Genomic DNA, 19007 nt, shown 5'->3' with positions numbered 1-19007 from the left:
CGGATCGCGTTTACGCAAACAATAATGCGCAGCGGGTAGAGTAATGCCGAAAAATTTGGAGAATTACAAAAATAGATTGCAAATCTCCGTGTAGATTGATCTGAAGAAAAGTTGTCGTTTGGATCGTGTGAAAAAATCGTCGATAGAAGTAGATTCGTATGGGAGCAACGACTTTTTCGCGTTTACGACGCTTCGCACAGCTTCAAGTTTCCCTTTTCACATTTGACTCGGCAATTACCGAAGCTCGCGCGCGCTACGGCATAATGACAACTTTCGTCCAAACACCCGCTATTGGGACGCAAGTAAATATCATAATAAGACGACTAATATACAGGACGCGTTATAAATTACAAACCGGATAATGAATAAAGTATACGTACGCGCGCGGGCGTTCCGCTTTTGTCCTCTTCCGGACGCCGCGGCCTACCTTTTCACAAGTCGCACGATAAAGGCGTAACCTGTTGCCGTTACCAGTGATAATATGGAAAGATTCCTCGAGAAGAGAGGAGAAAAATAAAAAGAAAGGAGGCGAACACGCGAGAAAAGTTTCATCGAATCGTTATCGAGGCTTCGCGATAGCCATACCGACGTTTACCGGTGTCGGGGGATAATCGCACGCAATTTCTTGCCTCTTTGCTTTGGAGCGGTTTCACACCTCCGTCGTCCCCTTTCTCGCCCCTTTCTCGTCTCCCTGCCCGCGTCGGACGCGGCCGCAAACCTCATCCAGTCGCGGCTCCGAGGTAAAAGGTTAACTTGATAACCACGCGGTAACCGCGGCCTAACCGCCGATGGGGCCCGCCGGGAGGAGAGCTTCAGCGCTGTTGCCCGACGTGTACCCCGTGGACCGTATGTTGTATACAGCCGCAACGCGCGCCGACACGTACCGCCAACTACCGTAAGAACCCCTTGTATAACCGTCCCGTCCGTTTCCTTACGCTACTTAGACACCGTGATTGCGGTCAAGACGCATACGAGAGCTCCGCGAATTTGTAGGTAATTCCGGGTCACGCTCGTGCGTTCGATCAGATATATACCGGCGTTTACCCGCCAGCGCGAAACTGTAAACGTTGTGTAACGAACCGTTGAGGTTTATATTGATTACCGGCGGTGATAGTGTCTCCCGATACTATAATTTTGCCACTTCCATTATATTTAATGTACGGAATCTCGCATCTCGCGAGAGTTCAGAATTTTCAGCGAAAAATAATTCGAAATAAAATGCAAAGGATTAATGTGTGTTGGAATAATCTTTGGCATCGAGAGCGATTCTGCGAAGGAATCTGTTATAAAAAGGAAGAAGACAACTCGGTGCGATTCTGTTGTGCGCGAAGACGATGGGTATTCGTGGAAAGCGCCACACGCCCGTTACTCAGCATCGAAAACTTTCCACCCGGCCGTCCCTCCCTCCGCAAACTTCTCCCTACCGCAATCGTTCTTCGCTGCAAGAACGATTGTACGTGGGTACGCGCACACGGTAATCAATTAATTCACCGCACTGCAGTACGCGAACATTCTCCCGTCCTCTCCCGTCCTTATCCTCCTCGTACTCGTTCTCCTCATCGTTCGCTTCATCGTCCGCGACGATTCGCATTTACCTCGTGGGCGTATATTCTCTCTCGTGCGCACGTACACGCGCACTACGAGGATATTAGTCGAGATTGAGTCCGGAGAAGCGACCCTCGCGTGGATCCATTAGCTTTTATATGCGCGTAGAGTGCTTGGCTACGTACGCAGATGCCGTGCCGAGATAACGACGGCATACCTTCTCTCGATCGAGGTACATAGCGCGTCGTGATAATTAGAAAATTAAATTGTCCGTCGATAGCGCGCGCGATCGACATCGCGTCGCTTCGCTTCTCGTTCCTCCGCGACTCTACGCGGCTCTCAAATATAGTTTCCTACGTTTTGAAAAGAGTTTATTATTACGAAAGAAATGTATATCTTAATGTCGAACGCAATAATCTATGCAAAATCTGAATACGCTTTATAACGTGTAACGCTCCAAGAGAATTCGCCGAGAGACGTTGTTCTAGTTTCAAAGTATTATTAAACGCCGCGCAATTTGTCTGAATTACGAGAAGGATCGTGCATTACAAATCTCTGCCAAATCGAGAAAAATCAGGGAGAACATCAGTCGTGACTAATACGCGGCAATGGCTGGCCTCTCTCGGCCGTACATACTTCTCTCCATTTTTCTCCCCCTTTCCTCGGAGCTGCTCGAAGGTACTCCACGACGGGAGAAGGATCGTGTAGGCGCGCAACAAACGCAACGAGTTCTCGCACAAAGCAGCGACGATATCTTAGCCGGTCCACAGATAGGCTCCTTAGATAACCCGGGGCTGGTGGGTGGCTGATTTAATGCCAACGCGGCCGAGGGGCGAGGGGATGAGAGAACCGACAGGCACGGCGGCGGAACCGTAGCGACGGAGGGTTGGTCGGGTTGCCGGGGGTAGCTCTGATATTTTAATACGGGCGGTAAGCGTGATGCTCGGTCATTCATCTAGAGGTACTCTCCGCCGGTGCGTGCGCAGACCCGATTTTGCATATGCGGATATCGCGATGCATGGCGGACTTTACGTGCCGGGAAGGACGAGAAGCGGGGAAGCGGCACTGTCGTTCTGTAACAGGAAGGAAGACTGTTTGTTACCATTATCTTCCTTTCTGGCTTCGCCGCTCCCTGCTCGTCTATCCCCCACGGCGGAAATGTACTTCGGCGATGGTGAATATTTCGCAGCCGACACGAACGTATATCGGAAAGTTTTCGAGATTTAGCTTGAGATTTAGACGTCGTGAAAAACAAAATACGCCTATTTTTCTTACAAACTTGATTGCATTAACATTTTTTCCTAACGCAATTATTCGGAATGTGGTTTAATCAAATTCAAGTGCTTTATTAGTACAATGTGAACGTAGATTTATAACTTTATCTTGTGGCGGGTGTTGCGTTACAATACATCTCGCATTATTTTAATAGCGTTCTTTTTTTAGACTAAACTCTTTAATTACACATGTTATAATAAGTACCCGTTAATTACTTGCTGTAATACGAAAAGTAAAATATTATTCTATTTCGCTTGCGTAAAAGCTGCAGAAATTAGAATTTATAAATAAATATTTAATGAATAGAAATTCATAAAAAAGCTAATCACGCGCAACTATCTCTCCGGAGATGCCAACTCACGTGCGTATCTATTTCTTCGAACGATGTAATTCAACATTCTTCTCTCGAACGATAAGATCGTCAAACTTGTTCCGCCGATTAAAAGTGCGTCGCTCGATATGACGGTACACGCAAGATAATTAATTTTGCGAGATAATTTGCGAAATTGGCGCGATCGTTGCGGCATGCTGATTTTCCTAATGGAAAATTTCTTGCTAACGGGCTAATTTTCAAAACGTCTCAAGTCAACTGTCGGATATCTTGTTGCACACTTTAATTTCACATAGTTCGTCTTTAATAGCTGCACTTTTATACGACAGTTTGATAGATTGTTCAGATTTACACATTTTTTTAACAATGTTGAGAAGCTTATAACGGCAAACACATTGTCCGCCATATAATATAAGCGAGTTAAGAGAAAGGAAAGAGGAGGCGGAGAGGAAAAGAAAGAGAGGCATGGAAACAACAGTGGAGCGTGTTTTAAATACGAAGGGCAGCCTCTCTATTTTCTTCTATCCGATTAGGTTCCCACATGCTACAAAGCCACCCCCGCGACACACACATCAAGAATCCCAGGGCTCGCTCGCACATAGTACGTAGGGTACATGTGTGCGCCTCTCTCTCTTGGCACAAGCAACGTTTCGACGTTGTTTTTTGTGTCTGGCGGGCCTTTCGCTGGCCCGGGTCCGGGCTCCGCCACGATTTAGTGGCCCTAATTGCAGGGTACAGCTATTTAATTACCGGGTTCGTGGGGCCCAGCCGCGGCCCCGTCCCCGGGCCCCTACACGCCCGAACCAAAATGCGAGTACATTTGTACGGCAAGAACACGTAGATCCAGCGAGTCCAGCCGCAAGTCCACCCACAAAGCAGCGGGACGATCCCCGGTTCATTCGCGACGCGAGGATTTGCCGATAGGCGCCGGGCCGCGCCGCTCGCGGGCCCGGTTCGCTCAATTTCGATCGGCACTTCGAGATTTCGATTCGAGATACCGAGATTTCGTGTGCGTATATCGCGCGCCATGCCATGGCTATCTGCAGCCGATTCTACTCTCAGCCCCAAACGCCTAGCCATCGATCCACGCGATCTGTTGTAAGGTTTCTTCGTTCAGCCCCGGGGCAATATAATTGCGAACTAATAACATAACTAATAACGTTTAAACTACGAACAATTATTACAGTTATAATTCCGAGTGGTAATATCCGTCCGAAACTAGCCGCTTAATGTGTTCAAAATTTACGATTATGACAATTTGCAATTAGATGTCAATTTATCACTGATTCCCTAATAATCATTAATTTAAAAAATTATCACTGTGTGTCTCATAGCGACAACAATAAAAACATCCCCGTGAAAACCCGTGAAAATGCGCACGACGATCTATCTCGACCGGGGCGGAAACCATAAATCCCTGTCGATGAAACGAATCGAGGAAACGGCACTCGATTCCGACCGCCGCGCGGAATCTTTTAATCGTCGCTAATAACAGTGTGCGCGCCTGGAAAGAAGAAACGCGGAGCGCCGCACGCATCCAGCGCGAGGCTATCAAGTGATTGATAAGTCCATAAAGTATCCTTCGCTCCTCTCGTGATCTCCCTATAGTCCTTGCAGACGGTGGTGTCGATCAACGCTGGCGGTGGTGGTGGCAGCTGAGACTGCGCTTATGCTGCGAATCGGTCGTTCGTGCATGCTAGTGTTTTTTGGCCGCGGGTGACGCAGTGACGAGATGATGACCCACCCGAAGTCGAAATCATCATGATTACCCCGCCCGCGTAACTCGTAATGCGGACCGAAACCACCCGAGCAACTGCCACCGTTGTGCCAAGTGGTACCCTCTTATTCGCCCTGCGTGCCCGCCGCTACCGACGTCAACGCAGATTTCTATTATTAGACCGACAGGGACTAACCATCTCCAGTATTCATTCCCGATGCGCGTAACTACCGACTTGAGAAAGATTAAGAGAATCGCGTCCGGGTGTGCACGGATTTCACAATGTTTCCTAATGCCAAGGATATGAAATTTCCGTTATAAAATGTCGGGTGCGTTGCCCGGTGAGAAAGTGGACTGCGTGCGGCTATTTGGACGGCGGTATCGGATAGGTGTCTGCCGCAAGTCGCTCGATCTATATCCCTTTCGACCCTTTCGTCCGAGCGTTCTGCGAAATGTTGTGCGAGTGAGCGCGCGAGTCGATTAGTCGGTACAGCAATGAGAGAACCTCTTCTTCCCGCCCTTAGGAATACGCGAGCGCGCGCGCGCGAGAGAGAGAGTTTTAATTGTAGACTACAGTCCACGGATACGGGGGGAGGCTATTATTCTTTCTCTCGTCGGTAACGCGGCGATCCGCTCTTCTCCCGAAGACACAGAGAACTGGACGAGAGAGAGAAGGAGAGAGAGAGAGAAATAATAACAGACCGTCGGACCCGTCTCCGCTCGAGAAGAAACAGCCATTCGTTCTTTTCGTCCGTCTGTCCGTCTATCCGTCTGGCAGTTTCATATCCAGGAGAACGCACGAGTCTTGGCCGACACGATTTTTCATCGTTCACCCCCCTGGTACACTGCGTACTGACCGCTCTGCATCGACTTCCTTCTCTCTTTCTCTCAACGCTCTCAACTTTCTTTGCAACGCTCCGCTCGCTCCTTCCCTCGTTCGTCCGTTTTGCCGGCAGACCGCCTTCGAAGTCGTTCATCATCCTTTAACGCGATCGACGTTTATTCTCTTTTCGGGAAAACTCGTTGGCGCCACCTGGACCCGCACGCGTATATCGATCAATCCCCAGCACTCTCCATTTTCTTGCCCGTCTGGAATCCAACTGTCGCGCGATGATCGATATAATTTCAGTACGGCGCGGCGCAAGAAGTTTAAACTTCTTCGCCGCGCTTGATTATCGGTACGAGAAATCTCAATAACCGTAACTTGTTAATCACTCGCTATGTACTTTTCGCGCTATCGCGATTAATTATCGTTCGTGCCGTATGAAATAAAAATGTCAAAGGTGCGGCGTCGCGTTTCTTGAGAAATAAACGATAGAATGCGCACGGGGATGAAAGAGAGCGTACGTATAGTCAGCGACGCACCCTTGGCGTTGCCGAAATAATCCTTTGGATCCTTTTTCGGTATTCCAGCGACTCAATAGAGATCACACGCGGTTCCCACTGTATCAAGTTACAAACGCTAGAGACAGACGAAGGAAGAATGAAATACCTTGAGTATTATGCGCCCAAAAGAGGGATCCATTGAAGCGGTCGATCGTCGTTGATCCTCCTCACAAATTTCGCTCTTCGATCCTCGCAGTTGCTTCTTTCGGACATCTGTAACATACGATTAATGCTGCTAATATTATATTTATATGGATGAATAAAGAAATCAAGTTTATGCGATAAAAATCTAGCTGGGCGATCAAAGTCAAATATTTGAAGATCGAAAAAAGTAATTGTCTAACAATGCAGATGAATGTGATCAGTCAAACTCAAATAATATGTATGTGAGTTTTAAAGATATCCTTATATCATTTAATGATTTATTATTTCATTGTCGAAATACACAACATTCGCAATGTCGATTGCTCGCGGTACGAAAGAAATACAGCGGCCATTTAGCATCGCAGAACAGAAGCAATAAAAACCAATTCGATTTTACGTGTTTTTCTTAAACATAAAATATATTATCATTCTACAATCATTTATATTCGTTTAAACTTACATAGTATATTGAATGTATTAGGTCCTTGAATAAGTTCTCGCTGTTTCTTAAAAGATGGCGTAGCGGCACTCTGTGCATGGAATTTCGTACGGAAACGCATCAGCTAAGTAGTACTATATGTAACCTCAAATTCTAGTAGATACAGTTTACCACAGTGTCAACCACGTGTTTAATTACCTATTGCGAAAATGTCTACTTTTGTGCCAAATAAAGTGTTTTTGCGGGGAATTTTATTGCACTGCTTTATTCAAAAGAAATCTGCAGCTGAAGCACACAGAATTCTTGTTGAAACATATGGTGACAATGCTCTGTCGAATACGACATGCAGAGACTGGTTTAGGCGCTTTAAAAATAATGACTTTGACCTTGAAGATAAAGAACGTTCTGGAGCACCGACAAAGTTTGAAGACGAAGAATTGGAGGCATTGCTTGATCTAGATCCATGTCAGACGCTAGTAGAGCTCGGGAAAACATTGCAAGTAGATGCGTCAACAGTTTCAAAACGTTTAAAAGCGTTAGGAATGATCCAAAAGCAAGGACATTGGGTGCCGTATGAGTTGAAGCCGAGAGACGTTGAACGACGTTTTCTCATGTGTGAATTGCTGCTTCAACGGCATAAAAGAAAAGGTTTTCTGCACCGTATCATCACTGGAGATGAAAAGTGGATACACTACGATAATCCTAAGCGTAGAAAATCGTGGGGTAAGCCCGGCCATGCATCAACATCGTCGGCAAAGCCGAATATCCATGGTTCGAAACTTCTGCTCTGCATTTGGTGGGATCAGCAGGGCGTAATTTATTATGAGCTGCTTAAACCTAATGAAACTATCACGGGAGCTCGCTATCGACTTCAGATGATGCGTTTGAGTCGAGCTCTAAAAGAAAAGCGGCCACTATACGGGCAGAGACACGACAAAGTCATTTTGTTACATGACAATGCTCGGCCACATGTGGCAAAACCAGTCAAAACTTACCTGGAAACGCTTCAATGGGAAGTTCTACCTCACCCGCTGTATTCACCGGACATAGCCCCCTCGGATTACCACTTGTTTCGGTCGATGGCGCATGGTTTGAGCGAGCAGCGCTTCCATTCTTTCGAAGAAACCGAAAAATGGGTCGATTCATGGATTGCGTCAAAAGATAAATCGTTTTTTCGACGGGGGATTCAATTACTGCCAGAAAGATGGGAGAAAGTGGTCTCTAATGATGGACAATACTTTGAGTAAAGTTATTGTAAGCCTTATATTTTAAATTAATGTTTTTTTTAACAAAAAAAACAGCGAGAACTTATTCAAGGTCCTAATACATGGTATATAATGTTTTTTTTCAGTGACGCGAGCGATGAAATTGCGTACCGAATTGGATACATCAGTAACTAAATCATGTTTTTGCGTATAAAATTTCTTAGAACACATTAATGTTTTTAATGATACAACACGTATGATTTATCTCGGGAAACAAAGTTGCGCTAAAAATTGTGTATTTTATGAGAACGTACATATGCTCGTTTATGGGAGCAACCGAACCGTTATTATTGACTCGGCAATAATGCATCGCGTAAACGACTGCAACTGTAATTTCAAATTAACGATAATTATATCGTTAAAATTTATATCTTGATGATGCACACTACATCCTGTTATTTATGATATCAATTTAGCGCCTGAAGAAAGACCTGCGTACAGTGCATCGGTACGTGAACGTCTCAAGTTATTAAGTCGATAATATTTGTCCTTCTTATCAGTATTTCGTACTTGCTTATCTATTCATTATTAGATTCCAGAAATATCGTTAAATGCTTGTACATTAGCGAAGAAATTATTTATTTGACTCTAACATTCCATTTACAAATGTTTCTGTTATCATAAGCAACGTTTCCGCATTATCATTGCGTTCGTAGTCGATAACGTAAACATTGCAAAATAGCTCAATGGCAAATAGCTGTACTTGTAATTATTGCGACAAACAAAAGCAGAAATTAAGAAAGAATTGAATTTTGCTATTAGTATTGAAAAATAATTATGCGGTAAAAGGAATTAGCGTGGAAAATCGTCAACATTTGCTTAATTATAGTATAGCTTAGCGTAAAAGTATCAAAGAAAGCTTCATTGACGAAGGCGTCACTGGACACGATACGGTATTATTTTCCGTAGAGAGGATCGCTATTAACTAATGTAAAATCGAGAAACCTGTTCTTTAGCACAACGACATACTAATATCTCAAATCTATATAGTCATTGTAATCCTCCCACTGCTCCTCCCTGGCGCGAGACTCCGAAGGAAGTACGAGAGTGCGAACGGCGAGAACGAGGAGAGAAGGAAAATGGAGAGAACGAGAGATAAAGAGGGAGCGACAGACAATGAGATCGTGAGAAGGGAAAAGAGGCGCAGGTGGAGAAGACAACGGAGAGGGAGCAAGAGGAAAAGGACGAGAAAGAGGACATGGAGGAACGAGAAGAATCGAATAAGAGGAAGACGAAGCGGCGGACGCTGTGTGCTGAACCACGTGATCGTAGAGCGTTTTAATTGGTCAGGAGCGCGATATGCGCTGCGATGGAGGGAGGACGAGATAACCAGGGAGGAGGAGGGAATACAGAGGGGAACGAGGGGGGCCGAGGGGATGACTGGCGAGGAGGTGAGGGAAGAGCGAACAGCGTTCGTTAGGGTTGCTTGCAACGTGGATTAGACGACGATCGCGAGGTCGTACCGAGGAAGAGCGTTGCGAGGGCGGGCGCTGTTTCTGCCCCACCAGCAACACCTTCCAGGATGGAAACGTACTCGCGAGGTTCCTTAGGAACGACCACTCGACGCACTCTCCTGGAGCACGCGCACGCACGCACGACCCACGCATACAGACGCGTACTCACGCCGATAGGAGCAAACTCGCGCAGTAGGGGGGCGACTTCGGGCAACGGCAAGAGAGAAAGAGAGACGGAGAGAAGACGGGAGAAGAAAGAGAAGGAAGACAAGAGTCGAAAGAAAAGGAGAGAAAGAGATACTTGATTCGGCTCGCCTCCCGTAGCCGGGCCGCTCCTCTTCTACGTGGAGACGAAAAAGCTCAGTTATAATTGTTGCACGCCGCGAGGTGCATCTCGGTCCCGCTGATAATTGTTACCTCCTTCCGCGCGACTGTAAACCCACGACGTCGCGCCGGACGCGTATATCGGGCAACACCAAACGAGTGAGAATCCGCGTTCGTCACGTCGCCCTCGACCGACCTCGTTATCGACTGACCTCCTTCACCTCGTCCGCGGCCAAGCGGCAGCCACAGAAATTACTGTGATTACCGGGATATACGAGAGCTCGTGCAAAGCACACCGAGCGGACTACCGCCGCAGCCGATGCACTTTCAGACGTCATCCGAGAAGCGTTTCCTCGCTCGCACAACTCTGGACGGGACATCCCGGCCGAATCGCGATTGCCGAAGAAGCAAATCGCCGGCCGGCGCGAAGAGCACAATCGAGAATAATCTTTTAGAATTGCAGTGAATTCTTGAAAAATAAAGACACGCGATTCTTAAAGCAAAAATATCAAAGATGAATTGCGCTTATCAGTATTCGCATAACGGACACCCGCAAAATGTGATGACAATCGCGCCGGCAGTGCCGCAACAGGCTCTACATCCCGTCGAGGAAACGGAATATTTCGAGGTAAGACATCGAGACGTATTATACTTTTAAAGCGAACGTGCAGGTAGAGAGATTCGGTTCAACCGACGAGGAATTGAGGACGAATAATTATAGCGACTTAAAACTCCACGAGAACGCTTGCGGATGATTCAACCCCACGACGACACTCTCTTCGTAACTTTCTTCCGCGACGGTCCTGGGCGGTGCCGAAGCGCCCCTTCGTTAATTGTTCATCTCCCGACATCTAGCACGAGGGCCGACACGGGATCACCAAGCGCCACAACCAGCCATTTCCGATTAATGTGGTGGAAATTCGTTGGGGTTCGCGGAAAATTCGATTCGTCCGATTGCCAATCGGATCGCTCAATTAGATTTCTCGCGGATAGGAGTATGGATAGCGGTCCATCTTAGGAATACCGACGACGTCAATTACCGCTTCGATAGCGCTCTTGATTTAATCGCAAATTGTCGCATTAACGCATGATCAATGAATTCTCTGAAATGAATTTTGATTGCAAGCTGATCCGCGCGTGAGAGAAAGGTGACGGGATTTCGTTTACTTAAAGCACTCGTTAATCGGCGAGGAAACGTGCCAATAATAAATCGCGGTCGATCGACTCGCGCGAGAGATTGCGAAAAAAGTTGGCTTTCACGCAGCTAAGACGACGAACGAGGAATCGCCGTGGAACCGAGAAGGAAGGTAGAGAAAGATGAAAAGAGAGACGTAGCTGGGGGATATTAATATAAGGGCTCGATACGTAATTATAGTGATTACCGTATTGCCGGGGGGCGGACGAGGGCGTCCCTCAGTTTGCACGTCATTTCGCGATCTCAACTTCCAGCGAACATGAGCGCGAATTTGTCGGCGCGGGTCCTTGACCAGGTTAATTGTTTCCCCCTTTTGCGCCAAACTTTCTTTCGCGCATCACCCCACCTCCTCCCCGAATACTTTCTTCATATTCCCGACACGCGCGCTTTCAGGAACGAAGATAGCGTACCGGGTATTAGATTTAGCGAACGACGCGTTTAAACCGTGACGTTTCGCTCGCGGCGATCATCCCGCTCTCGATCATTTCCTGACATCCCGTGCATCCGATGAGACGTGTCGATCGTCGGAAGTAGAGATCAGACAGGACGCTGTTTGTCCATTAGAAGCAAATATTTAAGTAACACCTATCCGCAGGCCGTACAACAAAATTATATTGTGCTACTAAACAGCTGCATATCGTGTACTTTAGCACAGCACGAAAAGAGGTGAGAAAGATATTTTTTTTAAGAGTCGAGTGCGATTTATAGTTCATTAAATTTGCGATGCTGTTCGCATAATCTTCCAATTTTTCAAATATTACATCAATCTACACAATAGTATGTTTTGTAAGATAGTTAATTGTCATTACAAACCTCTTACTCGTTTTTTACTTGATTACTATCATTTTATTATAGATAATTATAGTGGCGTGCATCAACCTTTGAGAATCGGCTACCGCTTAAACATTTACAATGTACAATATATTACATCATGTATAATGTAGAAATCTCGATGGAATTCTTGTCTCACCGATACACAAGCGAGATAATTTACCTCTATTATTTTCCACGTCTGTGGGTTATGAAAAAAATTATAATTTTCTTTGCGCTATATTCTCGTGAATCACCTTGCTTAAATGTCACACCTAATTTGCTTCAATGCTTCACACACGCCCGCTACTTATGCAAAAAATAAAATGTCTGATATTATATACGTTCTTAATGTTGAGATTATTTTAATTATAATCATAATGTTTTATATAATCCTCAGCATCTGGTAACTCGTTCAATATTATTAATCATCTAATCTGCATGCAATGTGCTCGGAATATGTAGAATATGTGGAAGAAGGCAATAGCATCGGGGGCAACGGGATAAATCGGGAAAAGACATTTATTTCGATCGATTCCCTTCTGTGAAATAGGGTGCGCCTTATTTGCGTCGCTCCTCTGACGTCGCGGTCGGTGAAAAAGAGCGACGCGTGAATTACGGAGGGGTCGTCTTTTCTCCTCCCCGCAGAACACCCCATAAATCTGGCCGGCGGGGAGGCGTCTCTCTATCCCGGAGCACGATGTAGACAGAATCTCGACTTACGCCTTGGCACATCGACTGCGGCAGCGAGTCCGTAAATCAGTCCCGAGTTTCTCCTAGTCCTGTTTCGCGGCGAAACGTACTGTCCGGCCTTAAAAGCCTCGTACTTCCGACGTGATTTCGCGATATGTACCTAGCCACGTGTATTTGCCATTGCAAATTGTAACAGCTAAACTTTCGCAGGTTATTTTCTTTTGTAAAATTAATTCTTTTAACGAATACATTTGTTTTGTATATCTTAAGAATAATTAGAAATGTCGAAATAACAAATATTACGTTCAACCGACATGTAGAAGTCTCATGAAACAGCATAGCGGACGTCGGCACATCAATGAGCAATCATCTTGCGCCTGCAACCTTCGGCCTGGTTTCGGCAAAGGCTTGCACGCCGTTAGCAGATAGTAGACAAGATCTGACTTCAACTTTGTAAGGTGAATCTTCATTTTCGACGCTGCCAGCCGCTACGCACGGAGCGCTGGTTCCCTGGTAATTATTAGTCCATCAGCATCTCTCGATGGCCACATGGCCGTGTGAGAGGCAAAAGCCGAGCTGGTCCCAGCCGCGGACCATCCTCGCTACGCGAGGCCGCCCTGTCATTATCCGCCCCCGTGAGGGCCCCTAGGCCCCATTTCCCTTTCAACCCCATGGCCCGTCTCTGCCAATCAACGATCCATCATCGGAAGATCCGATGTACGTTGCGCCAATTTATCGTGCTATCAAAGACGCGTCGACGATCGGTAGTCGATCAACGCTAATAAATTTTTCAACGCCGAATATCCATGTATATTAGCGTCGAATTAAATGTCCATCCTCGAAAAATATCAGCGCCAAAGACAATTTATCTTCGGCATTCACGCGCTTCACGTTTACAGCCGCGATAAATCCAAAGAAACGTTCTTGCGCGAGAATCTGAAAACGAGGAAATTCGATAGCTACTAGTACCGCTTCCACGCGCTCGGCCCAACACCATTTGTCCTTGCCGCGAGCGTTAACGCCCGTCTTTGGTTCAGTTCATTGTAAAACATCCCTTTTCGCCCCCCCCCCCCCCCCCGCGCCCACTTACCATCCTGCTCCGCGATACGCAAGGGCGTGGGCGGGTCACACCTTTTGTGCGCTGGTGGCACGCGATGTACGCATAATCGCCGCCAGGATTCGTAGCGGCTGGCGGCCGATAACGTCCCCTCGTTCCGCGAACCCATTCCTTTCTCATCTCTGGCTATGTCCATCTATCGATTATCCGGACACGTATATCTCAGGAGTATCATCTATCCGGATAATACGAAATCGTGCTCACCGAACTTAATTTATAATAAACGATATATCAGTCAAGTCGAAATTGTCAAAATGAAACTACGCCGATTCCAATACTATTTCATCAGTTATACTTGTGCTGTTTGCAATTTAAAAAGATACGTCTGATGTATATTTTCAGTGTATCACACATAAAATATTTTACTAGTCTTGCCAAAAGTCATTTCGCGGTTTTAACGTCGTGAAATGTTCAATGCAAATACGTGACAAGAAGTCACATCGGTTATCAAGTTTCATGGGATATTGCGTCTAAATTACCCGCACAAATCTCTCGATTGGAATTAAAGCGATCGTTCATTCGTTGTGCACTGGGCCCCCAGAATGGTTATGAATGGACCACGATTAGCCGCCGGTCGCCTCGCCGTAGTGGCGCCGTACCACGCCACGGACTTCTTCCATTATGGAAAATTAGGTCCTAATGCGACCTCGACCCGTCGCTCGCGTATCCACCGACCATGGGCGTAGGAAGTTAACGAACGAGTAGTGAGAAATATCGCGGTGTGCTTTAAGAAGGTTTTTAAATTATTCTCAGGAAATTCGAATGTCGCGACTTGTATAAATAAATTGAGCGAATGGCTCTTTAGCGGCGAAATTAAATTATCTTTCGTTCATTTAATTTTTCGCGTTAAATTTTAAGAGAAAGCCGACTCCAAATTACACCAATTATGAAATTCTCAGCAACCGGTCGCTACTTCTTATGATGTGGTTTTATAGGCACGGTTTAATCACAACCACAACGCGCAGCTATAAAGCCGCTCGTATCATTTGCTATGCGACGAAACGAAAAAGAGATAGCAGTAGCTTAATGACGACTGTCGCCTTAATTTTCAAGTTATTAATACAAATTGTATTCAGACTTTATTTTTTCAATCTCTGAGACAGCTTTTTTTAACAAGATCCAGTAAAAATATTTTTAACTTTTTGATATATTTATAAAATCCCTGTCGTGACTCAATTTGCTTGTTCATCGAAAGGTTAAAAACAAACATCTTACTCGTAGAAATACGCCACTGAGAAAATACGCTTATTCAACTATGTTCCACTTTATAAGACAGATTCGATAACATTTGAAATTCAAACCGCACGATTAAAATCGCATTAGGTTCTTTCGTGCATTCACGGTCCTCCTTGGGCAAAGTTACGATGCTCATGGTTTTAATAGACGCTTGCACTCGAGCTTATACATGCCGCTCGTTTCACAAAACCAAAGAAGCACGGACAAATTACAGTCGTTATTATCTTCTTTTTATATGTAATAATAAGCGTTCGATAGAGAACTACAGTTATATATATACGCAGATGTCTAAATAAGCATTATTATAAAATTACAATATACCATAATGTATCACGACTTTGATTTGCAGAAAATGTTATGCAAATGTCTGCGTCGGCCATAATTCAACCAGATACTGTTAGACATTGTCTCCTTGCATTCGCAAGTGTACTCATTAGTTCGCTATTTATTTCAATAGATATAAAAACGGCAATATTTTTCGATGCAACTGCGACACAGCCATTAATATGAAATTATTCGCCAATCATGATATTATTAAATATTAGTATCCACTCGTTTATGCATGCTGTCGTAATAACGAGAAGCAATGTAAATTTTATATCTATTTGTTATAACAAGTTTGTGTTGTAAAAAATTTGCACAAAATGCGCACAAAATCAGCATACGTTAAGTGCTATTAAATTACAGCAAGTGTGACGAAATAAAAGTAAAACACACATTAATAATAGTCCATCTGATGATCTGAAAGTAACTGTTCTAGAAATATTGGTACATTAAAGATACCATATTTCAATTTGGAACATTATGTTGCATATTGCGACATCAATCGACTATAAATTCCTAAATAACTCATGCATTTTTACCTCTTTACATATACTTTCAAGTTATAGTGTGCATTCATATCAAGAAAAAAATTATATGAAAATATACAGCATCACACGTACGTAATTTAAATAATTTATACAAAATGAAAAATTATATGGAATTACAATTGCGAGGTACATCATCACAGGTCACACAGTTAACAAAAAAATGTTATCTCAAGCTGCAAGCAATTCAATCCTTGTTACTTATTTTCATCAGCAACTGAAATAAACCTCATTAAGAGCACGATCGCGGGAAAGGCAGCAGTACAAAACAATTTGCATGTAATTTTCCAAACGCGCGACGCATTAAGGATAGTCCCGAATAAACAGCGCGGATATTTAAAAGTCGATTACAGGAGGAGGGGACGCGAGTCGTCAACTGCGATCGCTATTGCGTGGCAAGTCTCTAATGCATCTTTTACCACTGATTCGAGAAAGAGGTCAATATACCCAGATGTCTTCGTTTATATCCTTTTTACCCTTTTTACCCGAGACACGCACACGAGCGGGCACCAAGCGCGGAGCCGCAGTCGTCGCGTGTATCTTGGATAGGCAAAGACCTCACGTTACATCTGATCCTTCATCGCGCGTATCGGTATTTAAATAACGACGGCACGTAGTATACCGTTATGTCAAACTACATTCACGCAGAACCCACGAACCGATACGACTTCGGGTCACGTAAAGCGGCGAAAGGGGAAGCGCGAGACGAGGGTGAACGAGGAGGTAGAGGCCGAGCGTGGAAAGTCTCTTCTCGCTTCTATACGCCGACAGGCACCGCCAAAGCCACCGGCGTGTGCCTCCTTCCAGCGACAACCGGCTGCGCGCGCATTGCCCGACTGAATTATCAGGGGGTTCGCAGAGGGGATCGCGGACGCGATAGAGAGGCGAGCCGAAGAAGCGGAGCGATGGAGAGAAAGAGAGAGGCCCGCGGAGAGATCGCCGCAGAGGTGGGAATCCGCGGATCGGGGGGGGGGGGGGGATGAATAAAGTCGAGGAAACGGGGCACAGCACGTAGGCGGTGATGGGCGGCGACGGATTCTGGCTTGGTGGGATCCCGCCCCGACAAGCTCGGCCCCTTTTTTGCCCGGGGGTAGCCAAGTCCTGGCCGCTTCCCTACCACCCATATCCCCGTCTGGTTAAAGCAAGTCGTCCTGGTAGTCGGCAGTCTGTCACGGAGCGAAGAACAGAAACCACGGTAACCTCGGCCTTTTCCACGGACAAGTTTTTTTTATCCGAACAACGGGGACCGCGAGGTCGGCACCGACTGCGCGTCTGATACGAGTCGATGCGACCGCATCAATCGCCCCATTCGGTCCCGCGATTCAGAGTGTAGTGCGAAAATAGAGGAAAAAGAACAGGACGAAGTAAATTACTCGGACGAAATTCGCGAGAGGACCTGTCAGGTGTGACTTGAATCCGCGGTGCGAATCCCGGGAGACACCGGCTGCGTTACTTTCCAGTCGAGATGTTGACTGACATGACGCCGGCAGCGGCTGGTCAACTCTATCCTCAACTACAGTCTATCACCAAATCGCCGGTGCACGGGCACGTGGTGAGTCTCCATTCATCATTCTTCAACGTTATGTGCATTGTGTGTATCTTGGTATTCGACATTTCACGGCCCGTTTCGTTGCATATCGCATATGGAAATTTACAATTGCGACACTTCACGTGGTGTGACGTTGCGAATTTATATCTATCATTAACATGACTCGCGTAAAAAGTCTTTGACGTTAGTGAAAGGAACCCCTGTCGCGACCGGTTATAATAGATCTACAATCTTTTCGGAGCAAGGCCGATCTCTCTCAAATTTCAACGAGTATCCTGTTAATCCTGACGATAGGGATCTTAATTCCGTCAGGTAGAGTGCGTATCGACCATGTCAAGGATTGGCTGCTACCGTCGGATTCTTAACACCTACGATAAGATCGCTGAGATTTTCTCAAAGATGCAGTTTGACAACCATTTAGAGCGCCGACGCTCCAATCATCGACGGCGCCGGGACAAGTGTAGTCTTTAATTTTTGACATCGATTCACTAGTCGATTTTGTTTTATTTTCACATCTTCGGAGCATTCGTAAAGGGCAAGTTTTGAGCGTTGAAAATGTTCTTGAGAATAAAACAGAAAATTTGTTATTGATAATGTAATTGCCGTTCCATATAATTGACGTGAGTATTATACAATTGTATATTAATAATACATTACTTTGAAAATTATTTATTACTTCGACAATTCGATCACCCGTATGCGATTAAAAGCAGTAATTTAATATCTAATTATATGTTAACGTATTTCTATTGCAACGTGTAGTATCATTAAAAATTATAAACAGAAAGATAGATTATTATCAGTAATATATGATATTTAGTTAATCATGATATATGGAACATATATATATCATTTGCGAATCGAGATTGATTGTCTGTACTTCTGTTTAATAATCAGGATATAATAACAAAGCAAATCGTTGCAATATTGATTATTCTTACGAAATAATACTAACATATAATTATATCGCTAGTTTATGTTTTTTTAATCAATTAATTGCTTGATAACTCAGTCAAATTTATCTATCATTTAATAATCATTTAATAATCATTTAATAATAATAATATTAATTCTTTAAACATAACTGTACAATAATATGCAATATTTATATGCGTTATATGAGAAATTGTTAATGAATTTGCATTTCATGATTAATTACTAAAACTATGTTTGATGATAAAAAAAGCAAGAATGCTTTTGTAAAAATAATCAATGCTGAAAATGTTAACGTCGAGGAAAAAAATATTTAATATTCTACAGCATCATATTGCAATTGCAAGAATTTTGTGTAACAGACGTCAATAACTTATATATGTAATCACGCTAACAAATCTATAGATATGTGGAATATAAAATGTTTGAATAATTTTAAAAAATGGAGCTGAAGTTTCTTATACGATTTTTAAATTTTAATCATCAGTATGAATCTTAGGACCTACAAATAAAAATAAAAAAGTATCAATTAATCGTATTACAGCGTGTTTCCTAAGATACAATTTCTTGTATTACTTTTAGTTGCAATTCAACAAGATCGCATCTTTCGAATATATCGGATTTTGCGGATCGCGATTGCAGATCGCGTTACAGATCACAACTCATGCTCGAGATATCAGATAATCTAGTGATAAACTCTCTCGAATGTATAACCTTCGACTTTT

The 19007-nt window shown here is 44.5% G+C and overlaps 2 protein-coding genes across 11 annotated transcripts in view; one reads left to right on the top strand and one right to left on the bottom strand.

Moving 5' to 3' along the window:
• The window catches only part of LOC105672946 (uncharacterized), a 137955-nt gene that overhangs the window by 38272 nt on the left and 80676 nt on the right, over nucleotides 1-19007 (bottom strand). For all 5 annotated transcript variants that reach the window (XM_067351744.1, XM_067351739.1, XM_067351749.1 and 2 more), the window contains one exon: nucleotides 6361-6467. In XM_067351744.1, coding sequence (XP_067207845.1) covers nucleotides 6361-6467 — 107 coding nt within the window. The remainder of the gene's footprint in view (nucleotides 1-6360; nucleotides 6468-19007) is intronic.
• The window catches only part of Sp1 (transcription factor Sp8), a 79008-nt gene that overhangs the window by 32362 nt on the left and 27639 nt on the right, over nucleotides 1-19007 (top strand). Inside the window, exon 1 of one of the 6 annotated variants that reach the window (XM_012368167.2) lies at nucleotides 9850-10508. The exons of 2 other annotated variants lie outside the window; for them this stretch is intronic. In XM_012368167.2, coding sequence (XP_012223590.2) covers nucleotides 10395-10508 — 114 coding nt within the window. In that variant the 5' untranslated portion in view covers nucleotides 9850-10394. Of the gene's footprint in view, nucleotides 1-9849; nucleotides 10509-16940; nucleotides 17353-19007 lie in introns of those variants that run through there. 3 more of the 6 variants (XM_067351343.1, XM_067351338.1, XM_067351333.1) reach the window with 3 other exon arrangements.

This window comes from Linepithema humile, chromosome 1 (assembly GCF_040581485.1).
Source record: "Linepithema humile isolate Giens D197 chromosome 1, Lhum_UNIL_v1.0, whole genome shotgun sequence".
NCBI classification, from domain to species: Eukaryota; Metazoa; Arthropoda; class Insecta; order Hymenoptera; family Formicidae; genus Linepithema; species Linepithema humile.
The sequence above is the reverse complement of the archived record's forward strand: the minus strand, read 5'-3'. Positions and strand labels throughout refer to the sequence as shown.